General features: G+C 43.5%; 2 protein-coding genes and 1 long non-coding RNA gene across 5 annotated transcripts; all 3 read left to right on the forward strand.

The window, feature by feature from the left end:
- Positions 1 to 1,595: 1,595 nt before the first annotated feature.
- LOC116373383 (uncharacterized) lies at positions 1,596 to 4,399 on the forward strand. The gene is made up of 4 exons (XR_004209552.1): positions 1,596 to 1,882; positions 2,447 to 2,587; positions 3,370 to 3,420; positions 4,108 to 4,399. It is a non-coding gene; the product is annotated as an uncharacterized LOC116373383 (long non-coding RNA).
- A 4,960-nt stretch (positions 4,400 to 9,359) lies between these two features.
- Positions 9,360 to 20,343, forward strand: ftsj3 (FtsJ RNA 2'-O-methyltransferase 3). Its single transcript, XM_020473412.2, has 21 exons — positions 9,360 to 9,566; positions 9,954 to 10,059; positions 10,266 to 10,312; positions 10,470 to 10,549; positions 10,773 to 10,872; positions 11,101 to 11,295; positions 11,542 to 11,657; positions 11,756 to 11,860; positions 12,006 to 12,106; positions 12,278 to 12,364; positions 13,329 to 13,508; positions 14,049 to 14,184; positions 14,329 to 14,519; positions 14,722 to 14,836; positions 15,161 to 15,245; positions 15,446 to 15,593; positions 15,881 to 15,972; positions 16,063 to 16,165; positions 16,279 to 16,462; positions 19,241 to 19,335; positions 19,557 to 20,343. Exons 1-21 carry the CDS (start codon positions 9,500 to 9,502, stop codon positions 19,864 to 19,866), a joined length of 2,643 nt encoding a protein of 880 aa, XP_020329001.1. The 5' UTR covers positions 9,360 to 9,499; the 3' UTR covers positions 19,867 to 20,343.
- A 1,097-nt stretch (positions 20,344 to 21,440) lies between these two features.
- asb3 (ankyrin repeat and SOCS box containing 3) lies at positions 21,441 to 26,704 on the forward strand. Of its 3 annotated transcripts, none has more exons than XM_020473422.2 (6): positions 21,441 to 21,750; positions 22,199 to 22,423; positions 22,873 to 23,043; positions 23,120 to 23,365; positions 25,105 to 25,953; positions 26,147 to 26,654. In XM_020473422.2, exons 2-6 carry the CDS (start codon positions 22,225 to 22,227, stop codon positions 26,341 to 26,343), a joined length of 1,662 nt encoding a protein of 553 aa, XP_020329011.1. In that variant the 5' UTR covers positions 21,441 to 21,750; positions 22,199 to 22,224; the 3' UTR covers positions 26,344 to 26,654. The 3 variants fall into 3 exon arrangements, with proteins under 3 accessions (XP_020329011.1, XP_020329013.1, XP_020329012.1); XM_020473424.2 differs by having other exon boundaries at positions 23,123 to 23,365; XM_020473423.2 differs by having other exon boundaries at positions 21,552 to 21,750; positions 22,876 to 23,043; positions 26,147 to 26,704.
- The last annotated feature ends 769 nt before the right edge of the window (positions 26,705 to 27,473 follow it).

Here is a 27,473-nt window from a genome sequence, read left to right on the forward strand (position 1 = left end):
CCCCTCTTCAACTTTGGCAAGGGCACAAGAATTGTTTTGACTGAGTGCATTAAAACCTAGAGCCAAGAGTTCTTCTTATTTAAGAAGATGGTGTCTGCAACAGCTCAGGACCAAAGTTGAACATATGTTGCTGGCAGATATGTATGTCAACGTCATTACCAAACAGCTGCAAATAGTTGGCTAAAACTGGTAGGGACAATGGACTAATGTGGATAATAATGTTACTATATCTGACACAATCTGCCAGAATATGTTTGTTTTCGTTAAATAGAAGAACAATCTGCACCTTGACTTTTAACAATGCTTATAGAAGCATGTTACAAAACAGAAAACTACAAAAGGCTGAAATGTATCAATAAAAGTATGTTTACCTTAATTTTAAACATGACTGCAGTGGGCTATTACAGTGAAATGCACTTCTATGGGCTATGTTCGAAAGTAAGATAACTTGGGTAACATTGAATCTGTCATTTAGTAGCCTACAATATCACGTTTTGCCTAATACCACTGACTACATGAAATGTTGTCCAGATGTGGTTCACTGGATTATGAATAGTTAAATAGCTATGTTATGATTAATCTTGTCCAATAACTAGTTTGCTCAGAGAGAATGTTAAAATACCACATTGGGTGAGACTATTCATAAAGAGGACCGGTTTTGTAAGATTAAAGCCCGAGGAAGCAGAGCTGTTTCAATGAAATTGAAACGGAAAGCAAATTTGCGCTGCACCTCTTTTTCATCAACTTAAATTAGTAAAACTGAAATCGTGGAAACAAATGTCTACTACAGTACGATAGACTTTGTATTCATGGTGCAACAACAATCATATTAAACTGATCAATAAAAGCCAAGACTACAAACGGCTGGAATGTATCCATATGAATATGTTCAACTTAATGTTGAACGTGACTGCAGTATGCCGAGAATAATACTTCCATCGGCTATGTTTGAAAATGAGATGTGAATGAGACGTGTGGCCATAGTTAAACTAATTGTCTTTATGTCCATGGGTAACATCTTTCATTTTGTAGCCTATATCAAGTTTTGCCCGATTAAATATCACTGACGACATAGTCTAAAGAAAACAAATACAGGCAGGTAGGCTATGCTGCCCTCTGTTGAAGAATTAATGTTTTACTCAAGAAAAAAATGTCAATTGGAATTACATTATAGCCTATTCAAAACAGACATGATAATGCATAACAGGAAAAAATATTTAAGGCTCACGAAAATGATTGACCTTTTAATCATCAAGCCACAAATTGTAATTATGTTAATCATTTCCATGCCAGTGATGATGTGCTGCAGGCCTAGTCAGTCATCAATACTACATAATATCAAGGCATTCTTCATTTTACAAATTGATACATGAAAGAACGGTCCGTGCAATCAGAATCCTTGGGACGTCCCTACCCCATTGAAGTTTACAATGGTAAATGTACGGGTTATGGTTAAGGAATGGTTATGGTTTGGTTGGGGGATGGGTAAGGATAGGGGTTAAGGTTTGGGTTTAGGGGGTATGGACGTCCCAATGATCCCAGATAGCAATGACCTGAATCAACGCTGCCAGTGCTGCTGCCGAAGTCATCGCCTTCTAGCATCAGTGGCCTGTGGATGGCGGTAACCCGGTGACTGTCATCATTTGTCTAAGTCGATACATGAAACACTACCTACCCGTAGGACCTCAAGCAACACTTACATTTTTTGGCCATGCAATCTGAGTGACTATAATCCGAATAAATTGGATTTTCTCTCAGACAACCGACCATTTTAAGGACTTGGATTCAATGATTTTTCTCATTTGACTTTCAAACGGTGCGGATATAACGTTAAATCGTGGAACGCTAAAATGGAGAGGAAGAAAAGGGTGTTGGTATTTGAGTAAGTATTGCCTCAAGTCGTTGTATTCATTTGAATAGTAGTTTAGCTATACTTAACTAAAGCACATACTTAAACTATTGGCAAATAGGACCTCTATTAAATGATGTCAAGTAGCTAAAGTTGAAGTAGTAAAATATTGATGTGTTTGATAATTTAGTTATTTAATTTTCCACCACATACTGTAGCTTCAGACTTGACTTATTAATTAATGATATTATTAATTAATACATAGCTCCCCCAGGATGATAGCGATTTCATCACATGCCAGGTGAACTCAAGAGATTATTCTCTGTGTGGCAGAATACAAATGAATGGACATTGTCTATCTCCCCTTTACATGTTTTCTATTGGACTTTATTGTCTCTAGTTTTCTAATGGAGTCACAAATATGTTATTGAACTGTGACTTTTACACATTTAGATGTCAAAGTCAAAGTCTATTTTCAGTCGTGACAAACTCTTTTCCTGTCCGTTTATCTATTATGTAGGTGCTATTGTGACTGTGTGTGGCACAAATGTAAATGCAGGCAATATCCACATTGTTGATCACTTCCTCCCCCTATAGATGGCCACTAATGACCTTGACCATCTTGACCCCCCCCAGGGACCCCCCAGCCCGGTGACCTCATTGAGATCTTAAGACCAGCCTATCAGCACTGGGCTCTGTACCTGGGAGACGGTTACATCATCAATTTGACACCTGTTGGTCAGTGAAAGCAGTGTTGACATGAGACTAAATCCTAACTTGAGTTAGAATATGTCGTATGTGTCTTTCAAGTCTCATGTTTAAAAGTGTATTTGTCATGTGCACATACAGTACCAGTCAAAAGTTTGACTGGTACTGTATGGTACTAGAGACTTTATTGTCTCTAGTTTTCTAATGGAGTCATTTAGATGTCAAAGTCAAAGTCTATTTTCAGTCGTGACAAACTCTTTTCCTGTCCGTTTCTCTATTATGTAGGTGCTATTGTGACTGTGTGTGGCACAAATCAAATCAAATCAAATCAAATTTTATTTGTCACATACACATGGTTAGCAGATGTTAATGCGAGTGTAGCGAAATGCTTGTGCTTCTATACACACAATAGCTTGTGTGTATTGTCTGTGTGTGTGTGTTTATTGTATGTGTGTGACCTTTGCTCTCTACATTGTACCCTGTTCTCCAGCACACTCTCTCTATGAAATTAGTGTTCCTACCTTGAAAGTATAATATTACCATAAAAAAAAACATGAAAATCCAAGTAGACTTAGGTCTATCTCACTTTTCCTTTTTATCGATTGAACCTTCAGAGAATGGTTGTTATTGAAATTCCATTTGGGTATAGCGGAGTTATAGTGCACAGCATGCATGCAGTCAATAGCACAAAGAGAACTATAGGGTATCTCAAACAGAGGGTGGAGGGAGGGAGGGAGGGAGGGAGGGAGGGAGGGAGGGAGGGAGGGAGGGAGGGAGGGGTGACGTAGTTTCATTAATGTTTCTGTTTTCAGAATTTGTGGAAGCATGATGTGGGATGGATAGAAAAAAACGCAACCTTTACTGTGAGTATTGTTTTGTGTGTTGAAAGTTTCTTATTTTCACCTCACAATTGTATTTTTTATTGTAATGCATGAATAATACAGTATGTAGGCCTATACAATATCTGCGTCTACTCTATGTCTATGACCCTGTTGACCTTCTAGGTAAAGCATTGTTGGGAAAGGACCTGTAGGTAAACATTTCACTGTTAGCCTACATCTGTGACAAATAACAATATGTATATGATTATTTTTTTATCTTTTAAAGCTCAGCTAGATGGTGCAGGTTGGGAGATGTAACCATATATGGATGTACACAATTATATTATTTAAACATTTCAAGTTGATTCCCTTGACGACTGACTTCGTTTTAAATTAATTGACCGTAGAGTGTGCAACTGCCATTCTCTACACAAAGTCTATACATAAGAAAAGTATTTTCGGATGCCGAAAAAAATACAAATAAATGTGCACTCACTAAATACAGTTTTGATTGATTTATAATTTAAACCAGTAGCAGTAGTGACAGACACTGCTGTGTTTTATGCACATGTTGTCAGTGTAAATGTGTAAATTGTAAACTCTTTCAACTGGTGTAGATACTAAATAATAGTATATTGATTGTAAATGCAGGCAATATCCACATTGTTGATCACTTCCTCCCCCTATAGATGGCCACTAATGACCTTGACCATCTTGACCCCCCCCCAGGGACCCCCCAGCCCGGTGACCTCATTGAGATCTTAAGACCAGCCTATCAGCACTGGGCTCTGTACCTGGGAGACGGTTACATCATCAATTTGACACCTGTTGGTCAGTGAAAGCAGTGTTGACATGAGACTAAATCCTAACTTGAGTTAGAATATGTCGTATGTGTCTTTCAAGTCTCATGTTTAAAAGTGTATTTGTCATGTGCACATACAGTACCAGTCAAAAGTTTGGATACACCTGCTCATTCAAGGTTTTTTTTATTTTTTTTTACTGTTTTCTACATTGTAGAATAAAACTGAACACATCCAAACTATGAAATAACACATATGGAATCCTATAATAACAAAAAAAGTGTTAAACAAATCAAAATATATTTTATATTCTTCAAAGTAACCACCCATTGCCTTGATGATAGCTTTGCACACTCTTGGCATTCTTTCAACCAGCTTTTCCAACAGAATTCTAAATAAATCACTGACAGTGTCACCAGCAAAGCACCCCCACACCATCACACCTCCTCCTCCATGCTTCACAGTGGGAACCACACATGCACAGATCATCCATTCACCTACTCTGTGTCTCACAAAGACATGGCGGTTTGAACCAAAAGTCTCACATTTGGACTAAAGGACAGACTAAAGGACAGATTTCCACTGATTTAATGTCCATTGCTCTGGGTCTTCCTTTCCTGTCGGTCCTCATGAGAGCCAGTTTCATCATAGCACTTGATGATTTTTGTGACTGCACTTAAAGAAACTCTCAAAGTTCTTGACTTTTTCCATATTGACTGACCTTCCTGTGTTAAAGTAATAATGAACTGTCGTTTCTCTTTGCTTCTTTGAGCTGTTCTTGCCATAATATGGACATTCCAGGTGTCTACCTCAGGAATCTGGTTGAGAGAATGCCAAGAGTGTGCAAAGCTGTCATCAAGGCAGAGTATCCAAACTTTTGACTGGTACTGTATGTCGTATGTGTGTCGTATATGTTTTGTATCAGTGTTGTATGTGTCGTACTTGATGCTGCAGAATATAAACGCTTCCAATGCACAATCTGCTTAAAACATTTGAATTAAATGACACTTATCTTACATCAAGAGTATAGCCCTTTGTGAATTTAATCAGCATTTTCAAAGGGTGGGATTCATTAAATTCCACATTTATCAACACAAGTTTGATTGAATTTCAACCACTAATAACTGAAATTTAATAATGCTAATGCTTCACGCCCCCTGAATATTGCCTCCTTCCTGTAGATGAGAGTCAGGCTGCAGCCAGGTATTTTACTCCTTCTTTATCTCTTCCTCTCACTCTTCCTGTGTCTTTCTTCCTGTGTATGCACTGTATTTTTTCTCTCTCTCTCTCTCTCTCTCTCTCTCTCTCTCTCTCTCTCTCTCTCTCTCTCTCTCTCTCTCTCTCTCTCTCTCTCTCTCTCTCTCTCTCTCTCTCTCTCTCTCTCTCTCTCTCTCTCTCTCTCTCTCTCTCTCTCTCTCTCTCTCTCTCTCTCTCTCTCTCTCTCTCTCTCTCTCTCTCTCTCTCTCTCTCTGCCCAATTCTTACAGGGCAGGTGGAGTTTCCACCATATTGCTGTATACTTATGTATTCCTCTGAGACTTACAATTTGGACATATGGCATTACTCTCTCCTTTTTTCCAATGTATACAAGGTCATTCTAGCCCTTATCACTACATACAATCAATATACACTGGTATAGTCAATAAGGTATTGTCCTCTCCACCACCATACGCATATAATTGAATGACGTTACATTAGGCATTATTGTATTTACCGGGCCATCATTTTGGTGACGGCTTCAGCAAGTGCTTTCTCTGTGCTTGGACTGATCAACACACGCTCCAGAAACCGAACCTTCTGAGCACCCTCAACAACAACAGTATTGTCCTGTGCTACTGGTCTGGGATTCAAACTTCCCCTCAGTCTTTTGTTTAAGAGGATACCTCATTTTTACCCAATGTCATAAAAAAAAGTATGCATTTATCTATTTCATCGTCCTTTGTATTGAAGGCCAAGCAGACCAAATACTGTATAAGGTAGAGATGTTGCCTACATTAAAATGTAAAATGTCTATATTGCTGGAGATACACATTTTGAGATGTTGAAAGGATTGGTTGGGTGAAAATTAAATATAAAATGTGACAAAGGAATCATTCATAAAGAAAACTGAAACATTATTGGAGTCTTTAGTCTTTGTTATTACAATAATTGTTTTTATTTTTCCAGGTAAGTTGACTGAGAACACATCCTCATTTGCAGCAACGACCTGGGGAATAGTTACAGGGGGATGAACAAGCCAATCGTAAACTGGGGATTATTAGGTGACCATGATGGTTTGAGGGCCAGATTAGGAATTTAACCAGGACACCAGGGTTAATACCCCTACTCTTACAATAAGAGCCATGGGATCTTTAATGACCTCAGAGAGTCAGGACACCCGTTTAACGTTCCAGCCGAAAGACAGCACCCTACACTGCCCTGGGGCATTGGGATTTTTTTAGACCAGAGGAAAGAGTGCCTCCTACTGGCCCTCCAACACCACTTCCAGCAGCATCTGGTCTCCCATCCAGGAACTGACCAGGACCAACCCTGCTTTGCTTCAGAAGCAAGCCAGCAGTAGTATGCAGGGTGGTATGCTGCCTGCAAATAATAATAATAACCTGTTATTTTATTTTTGTTATAGAATTCAATTTTGTCAAGCACATACATAGCTTTGAATAGCATCTAAAATTCTAACACAAAAAGAAAACTGACAACTAATTGAATCACAATAAAAAAAATAATGAACTGTGAATTTTTTTAATCAACTGATAAGTATGTTGACACGCTTTACATAAAAATGCCTACATCAAAGACAGTACAGTATGAAGATAGGCTAAAACTGCTTCTCCAATAGAAATCCCTGATCACACTTGTCGGCGATGTTGGGTGGCTAAACTCATGCATGAAAACCAATGAGGTACTTACTGTATATAAAACCTGGATAGCTGCTATGTATTGGCCATTGAGAGGCTTTGAAACAACCCGTCAACGTTATTGCCACTCCTCAGTAGGAGCAGTCCTCCAATGGAATGAAAGGAATTCTACACTATTCCGATGAAATATTTCAAGGACAAAATCACATGCATTTAAGTATTTGTTTGTTGTAGTGGGGACAGTAACATTAGTAATCTCTAATGTTTAAATATAGTTATATATTTTTATTTGTACTCTTAGCTCACATAATATAATTTTAGAGTATACATTAAGATGTCTGTAATATAATACACGTGGCAAACACAAATGTAGACATTAATAAATTCATTTTTTTTTGCTTCCAAAATATTTTACACCGGTGAGGGAGTGATAAAATGGAGGCACGTAGACTAAAAACACCGCTCTCAAAACGTATCTAGTGTGTATATAAATAATTGGAACACATCATCGGGTCACGGAAGTCTCCCGCCGAATTGCGCATGTGCTGGCGGTCAACTCAACCGTACTCCTTCGATATAAGTTGTTTTTGACGAAAATGAAAACCTGTCAGTTTGTCACGTTCACAAGGTTGGCGTAATAACATGTTCAACTACTTAAGACATTGGCTCGAATCTAGGTTATGCCCAGTGGTGGAAAATGCACCCAATTGTCATACTTGAGTAAAGATCCCTTAATAGAAAATGACTCGAGTAAAAGTGAAAGTGACGCAGTGAAATACTACTTGAGTAAAAGTATAAAAGGATTTGGTTTGAAATATACTTAGGTCTCAAAAGTAAATGTAATTGATAAAATATACTTAAGTATCAAAGGTAAAAGTATGAATCTTTTCAAATTCATTATATAAAGCAAACCAGATGGCACAATTTTCTTGTTTTATTTAATTTATGGATAGCCGGGGGCACACTCCAACACAGACATTAATTACAAACAAAGCATGTGTTAAGTGAGTCTGACAGATCAGAGGCAGTAGGAATGACCAGGGATGTTCTCTAAGTGTGTGAATTAGAAAAAAAGTATGTCCTGCTAAACATTCAAAATGTAAGGAGTACTTTGGGTGTCAGGGAAAATATATGGAGTAAAAAGTACGTAATTTTATATTGGAATGTAGTGAAGTAAAAGTAAAAGTTGGCAAAAATATAAATTGTCAAGTAAAACACTTAAGTAGTACTTTCATGTATTTTTACTTAAGTACTTTACACCACTGGTTATGCCTTTAGATTTCAAGAAAATTAACAACTAAGGAAGAATTTTAAATTCTCAAACCCCAAACCCAGGCCTGGTCTGTTTGATGTTTGCAAGCGTTTCCGAAAGTCTTGCAAAGTTGAGCCTTTGGGTTTAGAAACTGTGCCTACATTATATTATATATATATATATATTAGTACCAGTCAAAAGTTTGGACACAACTACTCATTCAAGGGTTTTTCTTTATTTTTTAAAACTATTTTCTACATTGTAGAATAATTGTGAAGACATCAAAACTATGGAATGACACATATGGAATCATGTACTAACCAAAAAAGTGTTAAACAAATCAAAATATATTTTATATTTGAGATTCTTCAAAGTAGCCAACCTTTGCTTTGATGACAGCTTTGTGTGCAAAGGGTGGCTACATTGAAGAATCTCAAATATAAAATATATTTAGATTTGTTTAACACTTTTTTGGTTACTATATGATTCCATAAGTGTTATTTCATCGTTTTGATGTCTTCACTATTATTCTAAAATGTAGAAAATTGTAAAAATAAAGAAAAACCTTTGAATGAGGAGGTGTGTCCAAACTTTTGACTGGTAATGTATATAATTTATATATTTTTTTTTAGTATTATTATATATTTTTTTAATTAACAACATATCAATACAAGAAGTACATGGGGGAACACAAGTATATATAAAGAATATACAAAGGACATTTGGGCTAGGGGGTACAATATCACATTACACCTCAAGGGGCATACACACACTCATAAGTCGAACAGCTTTTTTGTTGGTAGAATATTTAGTTGTCTTAAAATATAGTTATTTTTGTAAGGTAAGAACAAGTGGTGTTTTTTTTGTAAATGTACATTTGTGAATATGAAATATGGCCAAAAGAATAATGAAATGAATTACATAAAATTGTTTCGACTTATTTCTATCGTAGGTAAAGAATCCAAGCAGTACGTTTCTCACATTATTTTATAGTTGCAATGAATGTATCTGTCTGTTCCACGGTCTGTTGTAGTCATTGGTTCAATAAAGTTTCCAGGCTTCAAACTTATATGTGACGTACATTTCATGCGCATAGAAGCCACACGTGTTATGTTTTCATGGAGGTGGTTGGTAATCTGCTTCGGTAATTTGTAAATCGTAATATTCCAAAGGAATCACAATTTAAATAATAAGCGATCAACAACACCAGCAAACATGGGGAAGAAACTCAAAGTTGGAAAGACCAGAAAAGATAAATTCTACCACTTAGCAAAGGAAACGGGTAAGATCTATAAACGCAGATAACTCATCGTGCTATTAGCCTAATTTAAATGGGCTAGCTAAATCAAGTCCAAGTTAATTAATACAGTAGCTAAACAGTAAGCTAGTTGTACTGTGTGCTTTTGAGTTTAAACAGATAATGTATATGTAACGTTAGCTACCTAGCTATTGTTGCTCATCAGGGATTGGGTTCCCTTGATCATATAGCCATCAATATTCAAGATCATAACTATCTAGAGAGATAATGTAGCTAATTGGCTTCTCATTATTGTGATACTGATAGTTGAAGCCAGCTGGATCGTGTAGCATTGAAAACAGCTGGCTAGTAATGTAGAAATGACATTGTCTGGTTATATATGTGTAATACTCTCGCTCTCCTCTCCCTCAGGATATCGTTCACGTTCTTCCTTCAAGCTTATTCAGCTGAACCGAAAATTCCAGTTCTTACAGAAAGCCAGGGCTCTGGTGGACTTGTGCGCTGCTCCGGGTGGTTGGTGGGTACAGTAGCTATCTGCATCGCGTGTCACATGATCTCAATATACTATCATACGCTACTGACTGTCAAGTCTTACTTTAGCATGCTATTTGATATGTTAAACATCAACATGTGCTGTAGTAGGCCTATGAAATAATTGTCGTATCTTGTTTTATTTATTATTTTTGTCAATATTTTTTCTCTCTGTCATACCCATACCCATAGGTTACAGGTGGCGTCCAAGTTTATGCCTGTCTCCAGTCTTATTATTGGTGAGTCAAACCTCGTCTCAGGCACCTATAACATATACCTCTAACATATACCGACTACTGTGTTCCATAATACTTAGCCGACATCTTAAAAAAATAAATCCCTGTTGCAGTGCTGTTATAGTTAGTTGATGATGTCATTGCGTTCCTATCTCCAAAGGTGTCGACTTGGTCCCAATCAAATCTATCCCCAACGTGGTCGCCCTGACAGAGGACATCACCACAGAGAAATGCCGGCAGGTAGGTCAGAGGTCAAATGAGTGAGTGTTATTTATCCATAACAGGATGGTGTTTTAATGTAGTTCATCACAGTACAGTGTTGACATAACTCCCATTGAATGTTCTCGGACAGTATTCTCCGATGCACTGTTATATGCGTTGGTAACTTCATCATACATCACCAAATTGTGACAACTTTTAGTCCAAAGAGGACAGTGTTTGATGTAAATGTTGTTTTGGCCAGGCTCTGAGGAAGGAGCTCCAGACATGGAAGGTGGACGTGGTCCTAAACGACGGAGCTCCAAATGTTGGAGCCAACTGGGTGCATGATGCCTTCTCTCAGGGTAAGTAATGCACTGATAACAGCTTTATATGTAAACTGAGAGGGAATAAGCTTAACACCACGTTTGTCCGTCCATCAGCTATATGGCATGTTCACTCTCATAACATTTGTACAGTAGAAATGCGTAATAGATTAACAGTAAATTAATGAAATTCGAAGGTAATAAATCGGTGTCGAGGAGCAGAACACAATCTTTGTCTTTACTCGAACCCTCCTCTCACCCTACCAGCTCATCTGACCCTGATGGCTCTGAAGCTGGCGTGTGACTTTCTGGCCAAAGGAGGCACGTTTGTCACCAAGGTGTTCCGCTCCAAAGACTACCAGCCACTGCTGTGGATCTTCCAGCAGTTCTTCAAGAAGGTGCAGGCTACCAAGCCCCAGGCCTCCAGAAACGAGTCTGCTGAGATCTTCGTCATCTGCCAAGGTGGGTTGGTTCACCCCGACTCTCTATAGCAGAGTTGGAAAAGTGAGAAGTGCCATTGATTTTCATTGAGGATTTTTCCGTTCTGATTGGAATTCCTATTCACTTCCTGAATTGACATGGAATTGACTCCACCCTGTTCTTTAGCACCAGGTATCTAGAGTAAATTGAGAAATATATACTTTGGGTTTATTGTGGTAAATGTTGGTCTTGTTGAGTAACTGAGGATGGGACTTCATTCCATTTCAGGCTACCTGGCCCCAGACAAAATTGACAACAAGTTCTTCGACCCCAAACATGCTTTCAAAGAGGTGGAGGTTCAAGCCAAGGCTATCAAAGACCTGGTCCCTCTGAAGAAACCGAAGGTGTGTGTGTGCACCTGTGTGTAATTCTTTACAGTGAAGTCTTATGAATGAACAGACTGTATATTTTAGTGGCTTCATTCATTCATGCTGTGTTTCAGGCAGAGGGATACACAGATGGTGATCTGACCCTGTATCACACCTTCTCAGCAACCGCCTTCCTCAAGGCTGACAACCCTGTGGACTTCCTGAGCAAAGCCAACGAGGTGAGAAGCATCATACAGAACTTTACAATGGCAGTCAGCATTGATAGCAAGTTAACTTGCTGGCTAGCTAAACCACATTTAGCTACGATAGCATTTCTGTCTCTGAGCAGATATTAATATTGTTTTTATTGGGGTGTCCCTCCAGATCAATTTTGACAACCCTGATTTGGAGTCTCACGAGGCCACCTCTGACGAGGTCATAGAGTGTTGCCGTGACATCAAGGTTCTGGGCCGCAAGGAGCTCCGGTAAGCCAATGAGATTGTTATACTGTAATGATAACAATACACTGACTTCATAAAGTGTTTTCTTATAGACCCAAATATGTGCTGCAACTCAAGTCTTGCCGTCGGCCCTCCTATGGGACTCTCCAATGACCTTTGCCCTCTGACCCTGTGTATGTATGTGTGTGTCCTCAGTCTGCTGCTGAACTGGAGGTCCAAGCTGAGGAGATACCTGGCTAAGAAGCTAAAGGATGAGGCCAAGCAGCTGGATGAGGACATCAAGTAAGAATCCTTTTAAACATTCCTTAATCTTTATATCTACAGCAAGTTCTATTGAGAGAGACTCCCAGTCCAGATTGAACCCCCGTGACTCCCAGTCCGGATTGAACCCCCGTGACTCCCAGTCCAGATTGAAACCCCGTGACTCCCAGTCCGGATTGAACCCCCGTGACTCCCAGTCCGGATTGAACCCCCGTGACTCCCAGTCCAGATTGAACCCCGTGACTCCCAGTCCGGATTGAACCCCCGTGACTCCCAGTCCGGATTGAACCCCCGTGACTCCCAGTCCAGATTGAACCCCCGTGACTCCCAGTCCAGATTGAACCCCCGTGACTCCCAGTCCAGATTGAAACCCCGTGACTCCCAGTCCAGATTGAAACCCCGTGACTCCCAGTCCAGATTGAAACCCCGTGACTCCCAGTCCAGATTGAAACCCCGTGACTCCCAGTCCAGATTGAAACCCCGTGACTCCCAGTCCAGATTGAAACCCCGTGACTCCCAGTCCAGATTGAAACCCCGTGACTCCCAGTCCAGATTGAAACCCCGTGACTCCCAGTCCAGATTGAAACCCCGTGACTCCCAGTCCAGATTGAAACCCCGTGACTCCCAGTCCAGATTGAAACCCCGTGACTCCCAGTCCAGATTGAAACCCCGTGACTCCCAGTCCAGATTGAAACCCCTGTGACTACCTAAGGCCCCTAGTAGAACAGATCCAGGTAGGTACCGACTGCACCTGGTCTTCTGTTTGTTCCCTCCATATTGTTTTACACCCATCCAGTCTGAACACACGAGAGTATCATGATTTGCTTATCTAGGGATTGGGCCTGATTTTGGTAGACAAGAATGTCTTTTACAAAGGAATGAGGTATGTCAGGTTCTAAATTACTATTATTTGAAGTTGCACATCCCATTATATAGAGCAGTAGGCATCAATAACATTGGCCTTTATTGTTGTGCTTGTCTGCAGACTGAGTTCAGGTGAGGAGGCGAGCGATGCAGAGGAGAAGAAAGAAGAGAAGAAAGAGGAGAAGGAGAAAAAGAAAATGACGGTGTCTGAAAAGAAGGAAGAAGAGGCCGAGTTGGAGGAGGAAGAGATGGAGCAGAAACTTGCCGAGCTGAAAGCCGAGGAGGTGGCAGAGCTGAGACGGTAAGTCTTTATACTGAGGAGGTGGCAGAGCTGAGACGGTAAGTCTTTATACTGAGGAGGTGGCAGAGCTGAGACGATAAGTCTTTATACTGAGGAGGTGGCAGAGCTGAGACGGTAAGTCTTTATACTGAGGAGGTGGCAGAGCTGAGACGGTAAGTCTTTATACTGAGGAGGTGGCAGAGCTGAGACAGTAAGTCTTTATACTGAGGAGGTGGCAGAGCTGAGACGGTAAGTCTAGACTCAACTGCTCAACTTTATGCTCTCTAATGCATATACCAACAATGGGATTTGATGGATCAATACAGAATAACTTCACTAATCACACATTACAGATACAATACACAAGTCCCAAGAATCAATGTTCATTAAAAAGCCTTACTGATGCTGGCACAAAACTGGTGTCTTGGTCCTGAGAGGTAGAGACCTGAGTCTACGGCCTGATGGCAACTGCTTCCTGATTTTTAAGGGGGGGGTGGGAGGAGTTATGATATCACAGATGTGCTATATCTGACGTGCGTGCTGGTGTGTTGTGCCAACCAGGAAGAAGAAGAAGCTTCTGAAGGAGAGAAGGAAGCAGAGGGAGAGGGTGGCACTGAAGATGGACCTGCCGGGAGTCTCCATCGCAGATGGCAACGACTGCTCCATGTTCTCCCTCGTTACCATTAACAAGGCCGCGGTAACACAGAGATATGCATGCACATACACACACCACTTGACCACGGACATGGTTTTGAATAGATTTTTAGAAAGGTCGTTCTTGTTTTATTTCTCATGATTGTGAAAAGCTTCACCTTTTCCCCTCATTCCGTCCCTCTCCTAGGCTCTGTGTGAGATCACCAAGGGGGACATGAAGTTAGCTGATGCTATGGTGGAAGGGGAGGAGGACCTATACTTCTCTGACGACGGTGACAGTGACGAGGTCTCCCTGGTCTCTGACCTGGACGATGACGACTTGGATGAGATCATAGAGAAACAGAAGGAGATGGCCAAGGACAAGGCCACCAAGAAAAAGTACGTATTTCACTCAGTCTCTGTCTCTCTGCATCTATCTGTATCACTGCTTTTGACACTCAGGGCATTCCCTTTAACTTCACACATTAAATGACTTCTACTCAATCCACTTTTAACTATAATAACTTCATAAAAATGTTGGCAAAACTGCTGTTGCAATGTTACAATTGTTTTTTTTTTCAATGCTTGGTGTGTGTTGCAGAGTGTCCTTCAATGTGGAGGAGGAGGAGGAGGAGGAAGAAGGGAGTGGACTGATAGTGGAGCTGGAGGGAAAGGAGGAGAAGAGGGACCGTGAGACCAGCATGTGGTTCAGCAAGGTCTGTAGTACACACAGTCACCCACCCACACACACAACATGCTGTACTCACACACAGTCACCCACAACACGCTGTACTCACACAGTCACCCACTCACACACAACACGCTGTACTCACACACAGTCACCCACACACAACACGATGTACCCACCCACACAAACCCACACACACTCACTGACCCACCCACACATACATGCTCACCGACACACAACACGCTGTACGCGTCCACCCACTAACAGACTTCCTCATGCACATGGAGTACTTTTATAGTACCCTTGGTTCTCTCATCTCTGACCTTATGATGTGACTTTCTGACTCACACAGGACATCTTCGCTGAACTGGATCTGGACGGAGATGCAGCGAGCGAGCTGCGGCAGACACAGATGCTACAGAACAAGGACCCTACAGGTACAGGATGAGTACAGCATCGCAATAAAGTGTCTTCCTCCTCTCCTGTTTGATAGGTGGAGATTCCCAGTAGATGTCCACCATATTGCTTTCAGCCCAGCGTAGGTAAAAGGGAAGAGTCCACTTTAGACTGAGATTCGTCCGTAGTGAGAGATGAGTGTTGGATGAACTTTTTGTAACACTTTTTGTTGTGTCTCCAGCCAAGGGGAAGAAGAGGAAAACCCCAGAGGAGCCTGATACGGCCCAGCCCGAGGGGGAAGAGGCGGGGCCTTCACAGGAAGCTGGGGCAGAGGGGGACAGCGACAGCTACTCTGATGATGACAACAGCAGTGACGAGGACGATGAGAAGTCAGGACTCGTGTCACATGACTTATTAAAGAATAGACTAGAACTTTTGTCCCATTCTGTCATATTGTTAACAAAATACCTTTTCAATAATTTTGTAGGATTCTGATAGCGAACAGATTGAAAAATGATTGGAGGAATTCTTTGATTTGAGATTAATATTAGATTGCACAGTCTTCTATTTGACCGATTCCAACAGTGGTAATGCTGGTAGACATTATGACTTGGCTTATGACCACAAGATGCACTTTCCCCGATCATCTAAAAGTGGAAACGTGTGTGTTCTACAGGAGTATCGCTCAGATGAAGGCTAAAGGGTCTGGTGGTATCCAAGGAGACGAAGACGGCGACGACTTCCAGGTGGTGCCAGTGGAGAGCACCAGTGAGTAAAGAGAACATGTCTAGGGTGCGGGCCTTAGAGTGACTGTTTAGACCAATGGCAAGATTTTAAGCGGTGTGTGTTTCCCCCCAGGCAAGCGTGCTCGCATCATGAATGCAGAGGGTTTGGCCCTGGGCTGTCAGATCGCGACCTCCAAGAAGAGATCAAGGGACCTGGTTGACGGCTCCTTCCACAGGCAAGATTAGCTGATTACTCTCTCTCTCTCTCTCTCTGTGTGTGTGTTCACTAATGATACTACTTATTTAGCCATGCAATGTATTATTTCTGTGTGACGATGTATGTGTTCAGGTTTGCCAGCTCGGAGGACCAGTGCGAGGTGCCCGAGTGGTTCGTGGATGACGAGAAGAAACACCGGAATAAGCCTATCCCCGTCACCAAGGAGATGGTGGAGGAGTACAAGGCAAAATGGAAGGAGATCAACGCCAGGCCCATTAAAAGAGTGGCTGAGGCCAAGGCCAGGAAGAAGAGGAGGGTAAGAGAGCGAGAGAGAGATGGGGGGGAATGAGGGTAGAAGTAGAGGGGGAAAGATAATATTATGAAGAAAAATGGAAGGGAGATGGGGGAATGAGGGTAGAAGTAGAGGGGGAAAGATAATATTATGAAGAGAAATGGAAGGGAGACGGGAATGAGGGTAGAGGAGGATGTTGGGTAAAAAGGTGGGAGACTGGGGAATGAGGGTAGAGGAGGATGTTGGGTAAAAAGGTGGGAGACTGGGGAATGAGGGTAGAGGAGGATGTTGGGTAAAAAGGTGGGAGACGGGGGAATGAGGGTAGAGGAGGATGTTGGGTAAAAAGGTGGGAGACTGGGGAATGAGGGTAGAGGAGGATGTTGGGTAAAAAGGTGGGAGACTGGGGAATGAGGGTAGAGGAGGATGCTGGGTAAAAAGGTGGGAGACGGGGGAATGAGGGTAGAGGAGGATGTTGGGTAAAAAGGTGGGAGACTGGGGAATGAGGGTAGAGGAGGATTCTGGGTAAAAAGGTGGGAGACTGGGGAATGAGGGTAGAGGAGGATGCTGGGTAAAAAGGTGGGAGACTGGGGAATGAGGGTAGAGGAGGATTCTGGGTAAAAAGGTGGGAGACTGGGGAATGAGGGTAGAGGAGGATTCTGGGTAAAAAGGTGGGAGACTGGGGAATGAGGGTAGAGGAGGATGCTGGGTAAAAAGGTGGGAGACTGGGGAATGAGGGTAGAGGAGGATGTTGGGTAAAAAGGTGGGAGACTGGGGAATGAGGGTAGAGGAGGATGCTGGGTAAAAAGGTGGGAGACTGGGGAATGAGGGTAGAGGAGGATGTTGGGTAAAAAGGTGGGAGACTGGGGAATGAGGGTAGAGGAGGATGCTGGGTAAAAAGGTGGGAGACTGGGGAATGAGGGTAGAGGAGGATGCTGGGTAAAAAGGTGGGAGACTGGGGAATGAGGGTAGAGGAGGATGTTGGGTAAAAAGGTGGGAGACTGGGGAATGAGGGTAGAGGAGGATTCTGGGTAAAAAGGTGGGAGACTGGGGAATGAGGGTAGAGGAGGATGCTGGGTAAAAAGGTGGGAGACTGGGGAATGAGGGTAGAGGAGGATGTTGGGTAAAAAGGTGGGAGACTGGGGAATGAGGGTAGAGGAGGATGCTGGGTAAAAAGGTGGGAGACTGGGGAATGAGGGTAGAGGAGGATGTTGGGTAAAAAGGTGGGAGACTGGGGAATGAGGGTAGAGGAGGATGCTGGGTAAAAAGGTGGGAGACTGGGGAATGAGGGTAGAGGAGGATGCTGGGTAAAAAGGTGGGAGACTGGGGAATGAGGGTAGAGGAGGATGCTGGGTAAAAAGGTGGGAGACTGGGGAATGAGGGTAGAGGAGGATGCTGGGTAAAAAGGTGGGAGACTGGGGAATGAGGGTAGAGGAGGATGTTGGGTAAAAAGGTGGGAGACGGGGGAATGAGGGTAGAGGAGGATGTTGGGTAAAAAGGTGGGAGACTGGGGAATGAGGGTAGAGGAGGATGCTGGGTAAAAAGGTGGGAGACGGGGTGTAAAGATGGAGGATGTTGGGTAAAAAGGTGGGAGACGGGGTGTAAAGATGGAGGATGTTGGGTAAAAAGGTGGGAGACGGGGTGTAAAGATGGAGGATGCTGGGTAAAAAGGTGGGAGACGGGGTGTAAAGATGGAGGATGCTGGGTAAAAAGGTGGGAGACTGGGTGTAAAGATGGAGGATGCTGGGTAAAAAGGTGGGAGACGGGGTGTAAAGATGGAGGATGCTGGGTAAAAAGGTGGGAGACTGGGGAATGAGGGTAGAGGAGGATGCTGGGTAAAAAGGTGGGAGACGGGGTGTAAAGATGGAGGATGCTGGGTAAAAAGGTGGGAGACTGGGGAATGAGGGTAGAGGAGGATGCTGGGTAAAAAGGTGGGAGACGGGGGAATGAGGGTAGAGGAGGATGTTGGGTAAAAAGGTGGGAGACGGGGTGTAAAGATGGAGGATGCTGGGTAAAAAGGTGGGAGACGGGGTGTAAAGATGGAGGATGCTGGGTAAAAAGGTGGGAGACTGGGTGTAAAGATGGAGGATGCTGGGTAAAAAGGTGGGAGACGGGGTGTAAAGATGGAGGATGCTGGGTAAAAAGGTGGGAGACGGGGTGTAAAGATGGAGGATGCTGGGTAAAAAGGTGGGAGACGGGGTGTAAAGATGGAGGATGCTGGGTAAAAAGGTGGGAGACTGGGTGTAAAGATGGAGGATGCTGGGTAAAAAGGTGGGAGACGGGGTGTAAAGATGGAGGATGCTGGGTAAAAAGGTGGGAGACGGGGTGTAAAGATGGAGGATGCTGGGTAAAAAGGTGGGAGACGGGGTGTAAAGATGGAGGATGCTGGGTAAAAAGGTGGGAGACGGGGTGTAAAGATGGAGGATGCTGGGTAAAAAGGTGGGAGACGGGGTGTAAAGATGGAGGATGCTGGGTAAAAAGGTGGGAGACGGGGTGTAAAGATGGAGGATGCTGGGTAAAAAGGTGGGAGACGGGGTGTAAAGATGGAGGATGTTGGGTAAAAAGGTGGGAGACGGGGTGTAAAGATGGAGGATGCTGGGTAAAAAGGTGGGAGACGGGGTGTAAAGATGGAGGATGCTGGGTAAAAAGGTGGGAGACGGGGTGTAAAGATGGAGGATGCTGGGTAAAAAGGTGGGAGACGGGGTGTAAAGATGGAGGATGCTGGGTAAAAAGGTGGGAGACGGGGTGTAAAGATGGAGGATGCTGGGTACAGTATGTGACCTTTGTTTATATTTGGTGTGACAGATGCTGAAGAAGATGGAGTCAGCCAAGAAGAAGGCGGAGGCCGTGGTCAACACAGTGGACATTGGTGAAAGGGAGAAGATGGCCCAGCTAAAGAGGTACAAATGCAACTTTACACCATCAAAACCTCTGCGACGACATGTACCACAACCATTTACACGGCTACATCTCTGGCAGTGACATGTCCCATTACAGTAGGACTTTACTACACCTGTGGCTAGCTAAATAAACTACCACTTTACTCTACCTCTGGCAGTGACATGTACCACCAACATTTTACTTTACTTACTAAAGTCTCTTCTCTCTCTCTGTTTTTTAGTATCTATAAGAAGGCGGGTCTTGGTAAGGAGAAGAGGGAGATCACGTACGTCGTGGCCAAGAAGGGCTCTGGTACCAAGAGGGTTCGTCGTCCGGGCGGTGTCAAGGGCCAGTTCAAAGTGGTGGACGGCCGCATGAAGAAGGACATGAGAGGCATGCAGAGGAAAGAGCAGCGCGAGAGAGGGGGCAAGAAAGGAGGGAAGGGGAAAGGAGGGGGGGGCAAAGGAAAAGGCAGAGGTGGTGGAGGAGGAGGATTTAAGGGTGGAAGAGGAGGGATGAAGGGTGGAAAAGGACGTCCTGGCAGGAAATGAGTAAAAGAACACCGCTCTGTCCCCTCCTTTTGTTTTCGGAGGTTAAATTAATTTTCCCCTCCATTTTGTATCTGAGAGTTGTCATATAGGCAAGCTAAGATGGCTGCCATACAGTGCTACAGTGGAATTGTGGGCAACAGAGCTTCCCTGGTGTACTTTGAGACCCTCTACTGAAACAGTGACCGCCGTACTGAAAATCATGATAAAACAATACAGGTATCCTCCAATCTTTTGGGTAAATAAAAAGTGCTGTGTGTACATATTTCTATGAGAGGATGACGTACTTGCCTTACATCCAGTGTTGATTGAAGCTGTTTCAGTGCACACCCTGAACCACTGTAATAAATGGTTTCGATCAAGATTTCACATGAATAGTAATGTTTATTAAAATACATGTGCTTTCCACAGGTGTTCTTTTAAATCTTGTAAATACTGATTTCACAATAAATGTCTTGATGAAACAAGTTATCATCTGTACCTCCCTGATTCTCTTTTTTTAAATATTTTTTTCTATTTATTTCACCTTTATTTAACCAGGTAGGCTAGTTGAGAACAAGTTCTCATTTGCAACTGCAATCTGGCCAAGATAAAGCATAGCAGTGTGAACAGACAACAGAGTTACACATGGAGTAAACAATTAACAAGTCAACACAGTAGGAAAAAAAAGGTGAGTCTATATACATTGTGTGCAAAAGGCATGAGGAGGTAGGTGAATAATTAAAATTTTGCAGATTAACACTGGAGTGATAAATGATCAGATGTCATGTACAGGTAGAGATATTGGTGTGCAAAAGAGCAGAAAAGTAAATAAATAAAAACAGTATGGGGATGAAGTAGGTAAAAATGGGTGGGCTATTTACCGATAGACTATGTACAGCTGCAGCGATCGGTTAGCTGCTCAGATAGCAGATGTTTGAAGTTGGTGAGGGAGATAAAAGTCTCCAACTTCAGCGATTTTTGCAATTCGTTCCAGTCACAGGCAGCAGAGAACTGGAACGAAAGGCGGCCAAATGAGGTGTTGGCTTTAGGGATGATCAGTGAGATACACCTGCTGGAGCGCGTGCTACGGATGGGTGTTGCCATCGTGACCAGTAAACTGAGATAAGGCAGAGCTTTACCTAGCATGGACTTGTAGATGACCTGGAGCCAGTGGGTCTGGCGACGAATATGTAGCGAGGGCCAGCCGACTAGAGCATACAAGTCGCAGTGGTGGGTGGTATAAGGTGCTTTAGTGACAAAACGGATGGCACTGTGATAAACTGCATCCAGTTTGCTGAGTAGAGTGTTGGAAGCAATTTTGTAGATGACATCGCCGAAGTCGAGGATCGGTAGGATAGTCCGTTTTACTAGGGTAAGTTTGGCGGCGTGAGTGAAGGAGGCTTTGTTGCGGAATAGAAAGCCGACTCTTGACTTGATTTTCGATTGGAGATGTTTGATATGAGTCTGGAAGGAGAGTTTACAGTCTAGCCAGACACCTAGGTACTTATAGATGTCCACATATTCAAGGTCGGAACCATCCAGGGTGGTGATGCTGGTCAGGCGGCGGGTGCAGGCAGCGAACGGTTGAAAAGCATGCATTTGGTTTTACTAGCGTTTAAGAGCAGTTGGAGGCCACGGAAGGAGTGTTGTATGGCATTGAAGCTCGTTTGGAGGTTAGATAGCACAGTGTCCAAGGACGGGCCGGAAGTATATAGAATGGTGTCGTCTGCGTAGGGGTGGATCAGGGAATCGCCCGCAGCAAGAGCAACATCATTGATATATACAGAGAAAAGAGTCGGCCCCTGGATGGGCGGTTTTCACTTTTAGTCCAATGATAGTGTGTACGGAAGTGATTCAACGCGGGTGTTTTGCAGATGTTGCAAACAGCTGAGAAGACGAGAAAAGGTAGCTAAACTGCTATCTTATTGAATTAATACGTCCTAATAGAAATTGTAGCAGCATAAGAATAATTTTGATAGCCAACCACACTTCTGTCGACTAAACATGCAGTCTTACAAGCCTATTACTTCCGTTAGCTTAGCCAGGATCACCACTAGAGGATTTTGGCTACTTCTAGTAGCTAGAGAGAAGTAACGATAGCTAACATTATACATACAGGTTAATATATTAGACTATTGAAATTGGTTTGCATGCCAATCCGTTTGTGCCATCACCCCAACTCATTATTTGTCTCGATAATGACAGCAACGGAGTTGAAAAGAGCACACACTGATCTAGGTCCAGACTATTAAGTGGACCTCCTCTTCTGATCCCACCAATGTGTTCTTTCATCCCTCTCTCCGTCGCCTCTCGTTACTCATAGGCCTATTATATCCGTGTCTTTTTTTGTCAGAGTCGTTCAGATGAGAGGTAAGGAGGATGGACTTTACTGAGTGTTACAGCGACACGGTGTCCAGCCTTGCCGTGGCAGCACGCGAGAGCAATGTCAGGCGTGTGAGCTTACTGATCCAGAGAGGCTGCAGTGTGGACAGCAGGGATAACCGTGGCTGGAACGCCCTCCACGAGGCTGCAGCCGCCGGAACCATCGTATGTGTAAACCAGCTACTTAAGGCTGCCGGTAAGGTTTGAGTTGAGAGAAGGGAACCATCTCTATAATTCTATGTCTCTTTGTGAAAATAAAATAAATCCACCTCCTTCATTGCTCTGATCCGAAGGAACTGACCAAGTGAAAACCCAACCTAACAGTGGCGGCTGGCATCGAGTCAATTGATTAGTATCATACACATCAACGATGTGGATGATACCGTTCCATTATAGTACGATGTGGTTGATACCATTCCCACTGACTCCATTTCAGCCATTATTATGAGCCAGCCTCCACTGCAACCTAATGATGAGCATCCTCCTGTCAAGTCTTTTCCAATTAGTGAAAGGGAAGAGATGGGTTTTCAATTAATTTAAATATAGCCTATCTGAACAGGGCACCTAAAAGGGGCATTTCAATATTCTAAAAGTGGATCCTTCACTAACCTCCTTGGCTCCTCTTTCCATTGGCCCTTCCTTCAGAAGGAGCCTCCAGTGGTTGCCGTGCCTACGTGGGCTCTCTGACACATGAGGGTGAGTCGGCGTTGTACCTGGCCGTGCAACGCAGACACCTGGCCGTGGTCAAGCTCCTCCTCAGAGCACACGCTGACATCAACCAGCCAACCAATGACCTGTCCTGCCCTCTCTACGCAGGTAAGGCACACCCACATAGACAAAACACTTGAACTGTGTTATAGGTCTTATTAAAAGTGTGTGTGTGTGTGTGTAGCAGTAGACTGCGGGCACACAGATATCGTGGAGTTGCTGGTGCGGAAAGGGGCAGAGGTTAACGGAACACACACGGCCTCCTGCTGGACTTGCCTTCATCAGGCTGCCTATAAAGGTCACAGTGACATTGTGCGTATCCTGGTGGGCGTGTGTCGCCTGGAGGTGTTTGACGATCACATGATCACTCCCCTGTTTGTGGCTGCACAGTACGGACAAAAGCAGTGTCTCCAGATCCTCGCTGACGCAGGTACATATCTGTGTGCGCTTTCTGATTATTATTTTATTTTATATATATATTTATTTAAAAAAAGGCCCAGTTCAGTCAAAATTCTGTTATTTTTTTCTCTGTGTTTTATATCATATTGTACCACGGCTGATGAAACAAGCACCGTAAAAACGTGTAAAAATTGAATGTGTTATTTCCTGATAGTTGCTGGTTATAAATACAATCTACACAGGACCTTCTAATCAGCAGGTTTGCATGGTCACCCATGGAGAGTTGCGGCTTTCCATGGTGACGTCACTATACACTATACAGTAAATTGGTTATTAGACCAATAACAAAAAGTTCCAAAACTGCCGATTACAGCTAGTTTTCAATTTTACCTTCCCCACATAGACCACTCCGACAGCCCTAACAAAATTATTGCTCGAGGTTGTTTATTGTTGCTAAAAAGCCATTTTTGCCCATTTTTAAATGGAAATCTAGAGACGCTTTCACACTGCATTGTTCGTATCCTCAGGCGAGACTGGCCATGGGCTAGCTTATCCTGTGTTCACACAACCATTTTTTAACCCTGGGCTAACGGGCGACCAACATTCTCTCTCTGCCACGCAACCAATGTTATAAACAAGAAGACATTTATTAACACATGAAGTCCTCCTGCTTCTAGCCTAGCATTTGAAGTCCTCCTGCTTGTAGCCTAGCATTTGAACTCCTCCTACTTGTAGCCTAGCCTTTGAACTCCTCCTACTTGTAGCCTAGCATTTGAACTCCTCCTACTTGTAGCCTAGCATTTGATTTCCTCCTGCTTATAGCCTAGCATTTGAAGTCCTCCTACTTGTAGCCTAGCATTTGTGGTCCTCCTGCTTCTAGCCTAGCATTTGAACTCCTCCTACTTGTAGCCTAGCATTTGTGGTCCTCCTGCTTCTAGCCTAGCATTTGAACTCCTCCTACTTGTAGCCTAGCATTTGAAGTCCTCCTGCTTGTAGCCTAGCATTTGAACTCCTCCTGCTTGTAGCCTAGCATTTGAACTCCTCCTGCTTCTAGCATTTGATTTCCAAAAGTGATGGTTTGTATAAACCTTGCAGTCTGCCTGTCTGACCTCGGCAACAATGTTTCACTTTCGAAATGCGATCTTGCCCCTGTACAGAGAATGCTATGAAGGAAAGAGACATGAACATTTCTGGTCCAGGCGAAATCATGCAACAATATTATTATTATCATGGATATATCCAATTAAATGACAATAGAAAATGGCCATAACAACCAATGTTTTTGCACAGATTAAAGTATTTCATGTTTTTGTCTGCATATGGCTGGATGAAATATTATAAATGTACTTATTAATATAGCGTGCAGAACGCATCACGAGCATGTGCTAATTAAGTGAAAGTGCAGTTATTGTGATTGGACAGTGAATTCTATGCGCTGTTCATGACCTCGTTTCACACGGGCTATTTTGGCACCATGTTTCTGGGGCTAGCCACAAAAAGTCAGTGCTAACCCTGCTCCGGCCCAGAGCCAGCTAGCCCTGGGGTAATGTTGGCGCTAGCCCACTTTACAATGCGCAAGTCTGAACACTTGCTTAGACCAGGGCCAAAATCTCCCTTAGCCCTGGGCTGAAATGCAGTGTGAATGCACCTTATACAGTAAGGTACTTAATTGTTACTCAGAAATGATTTGATATTGATATAAAAATGGCTGCATTGGGCCTTTAAGTCACTGTATAAACATTGTATGTTGTTTACATGTTGGGGTTGTAGGTGCCAATGTGAACGCCCAGGCGTCAGACTTGGCAACACCGCTGCTGATTGCATCACAGGAGGGCCACGAGGGCTGTGTGGAGATTCTTCTGGACCACAATGCCAACCCAAATCTGTCTTGTTCCAACAACTGGCCACAGCTCCCCATCCACGCAGCTGCCGAGTTCGGCCACAACACTATCCTGGCCAGGCTGATTGCTGTCACACACCGGGTGTGTGACCGTGGAGAGGGTGAGTTGAGTCCGCTGTACTCTGCTCTGAAGAACAATCACAGCCACTGTATAGATCTGCTGCTGAGGGCCGGCTTCAGCCCAGACGCCCAGGACTGTAGCTCCCTCTTCAGCTCAGACACCACATCGCCGCTCGCCTTCACCCTGGCCTTGAATTGCACATCCTCCCAGCCCTTTAGCGATTCGGCACGCTTGCTGGTAGCCGCAGGGGCCACTTTGACCGGGCGGGAATGGCTCTACATTCTGGCCATGTGCAAATCCGATGTGCTGCAGTATGTCTTACAACAAAGGAGCATCCCCAGACCAGATCAGCTAAGTAGGACCATCTCGCTCTGCTCTAGGCCAGAGCAGCAGAGCAACAGGCCACTCAGTCCAGAAGAGTTGCGTGGGCTGGTGTGTGAGGCGCTCGACATGGTATGCCATGCTTCCTACTGGTTGCCCACGCTACTTCAGGCAGGCCTGGAGCCCTCCCTACTGTTGCAGAGACCTTACGCCCTGAGGAAGGCAGACAGTGAGGTTTTGAATTACTTCCTCCAGTTTGTCAATTGGTCGACTCTCTCTCACCCACTAAAGGAGATACTGCTACCCCGAAAGGAGAGCACCTGGAGGCCACATCACGGTAAGACACACGTACAAATATGATTTTTTTTTGCATTTAGCTGAAGAACGTCTTATCCAGACTGACTTAAAATAAGGGCATTCAACCACTGGATAATATGCACACAACTAAGAGTGACATGCGCACACACATGGAAAAATGTCAACAGATGAGTAATAATTGTGTTTGTGTGTGTGTGTGTGTGTGTGTATAGAGTGTGTGCCATCTCTCTCTCACCTCTGCAGGCTGCGAGTCAGGGAAGAGTTAGGTTCAGTGGTTCTGATGCAGACAGCTGTGGTCCGACAGCTTCCTCTTCCCCCTCCACTGCAGATATACCTCCAGTTCAGAGACATCCCACCACCCTCGCACGCAACAACAGTCCCACAGGGAGGGTTTCCACAGCGACTATAACGATTACATACAGGGCTTCATATAACCTGCCACTGAAGAGATGTCCTCAATTAAAAAAATATCCACACACACCCAGTTCCCTATGCACACACCCAGTTCCCTATGCACACACCCAGTTCCCTATGCACACACCCAGTTCCCTATGCACACACCCAGTTCTATGTTTCTGTTCTGTTGATGTGTGATTTTGGAATAGATCAGCTCTATTTGATCACTGATGTTGGTGAAAATGAATATTTTTGTATTCTTTGTAGAATTGTCTGTATGGTTTGTTTTGAATATTGTTAATTAAAACAAAGTATCAAGCTGTTTTGGGGTAAACTTTTTATTTGAATTATAAATAATAATTAAAAAAAGCTCAGTTCCATTGTGGTTTTAGTTTGTAAAAACATATTTTTCTAGTTCAAATACCTGTTTTAGTTTTTTTTCTTACCTCACTCCAACAATCCTCTAACCTTCACAATCAGTTATTTTCTATCTACACCGGTCTAATACCATGTTAGCACCTGGTATTACGGTAATGTTCCAGTGTTCGCAGAGATTACATTCATGGTAAACGCTGCATATGTCGACGCAATCAAATGGCTTCTAACCCGTGATTGGATTGAATCCCGGGCCTTATTCAGTTTGGCACGATGTTAAGCACACTGCAGATAGAAATGTAAGGTGTACACAACCCTCTACTCCACATGATAGAGAAACATGTCCATTACATTTCCATCTGCAGTGCTCTGCTGCATCCTATTACTACTGGACCATGTCAGGTGTCAGGACCTTGTTCCAACTGGACTCACAATGACCCAACTTGTATCTGAACAGGGATGATCTCTGCATTGTCTGTTGGGGCCCTCCAAGACCTATACCAGGCAACAGACAGTGACTACTCCAGGGCCCTCCAAGACCTATACTTGACAACAGACAGTGACTACTCCAGGGCCCTCCAAGACCTACACTTGACAACAGACAGTGACTAATCCAGGGCCCTCCAAGACCTATACCAGGCAACAGACAGTGATTACTCCAGGGCCCTCCAAGACCTATACCAGGCAACAGACAGTGATTACTCCAGGGCCCTCCAAGACCTATACCAGGCAACAGACAGTGATTACTCCAGGGCCCTCCAAGACCTA

This window comes from Oncorhynchus kisutch, linkage group LG4 (genome assembly GCF_002021735.2).
Source record: "Oncorhynchus kisutch isolate 150728-3 linkage group LG4, Okis_V2, whole genome shotgun sequence".
Lineage (NCBI taxonomy): Eukaryota > Metazoa > Chordata > Actinopteri > Salmoniformes > Salmonidae > Oncorhynchus > Oncorhynchus kisutch.

Bases quoted from the DNA above. Each gene is read 5' to 3' on its own strand.
- asb3 (XM_020473422.2), top strand. From the start codon at position 22,225: ATGGACTTTACTGAGTGTTACAGCGACACGGTGTCCAGCCTTGCCGTG. The intron at 23,044-23,119 runs GTAAGGCACACC...GTGTGTGTGTAG, and splicing joins GTCCTGCCCTCTCTACGCAG to CAGTAGACTGCGGGCACACA. The intron at 25,954-26,146 runs GTAAGACACACG...GTGTGTGTATAG, and splicing joins CACCTGGAGGCCACATCACG to AGTGTGTGCCATCTCTCTCT.
- ftsj3 (XM_020473412.2), top strand. From the start codon at position 9,500: ATGGGGAAGAAACTCAAAGTTGGAAAGACCAGAAAAGATAAATTCTAC. The intron at 10,873-11,100 runs GTAAGTAATGCA...TCACCCTACCAG, and splicing joins GCATGATGCCTTCTCTCAGG to CTCATCTGACCCTGATGGCT. The intron at 11,658-11,755 runs GTGTGTGTGTGC...GCTGTGTTTCAG, and splicing joins TCCCTCTGAAGAAACCGAAG to GCAGAGGGATACACAGATGG.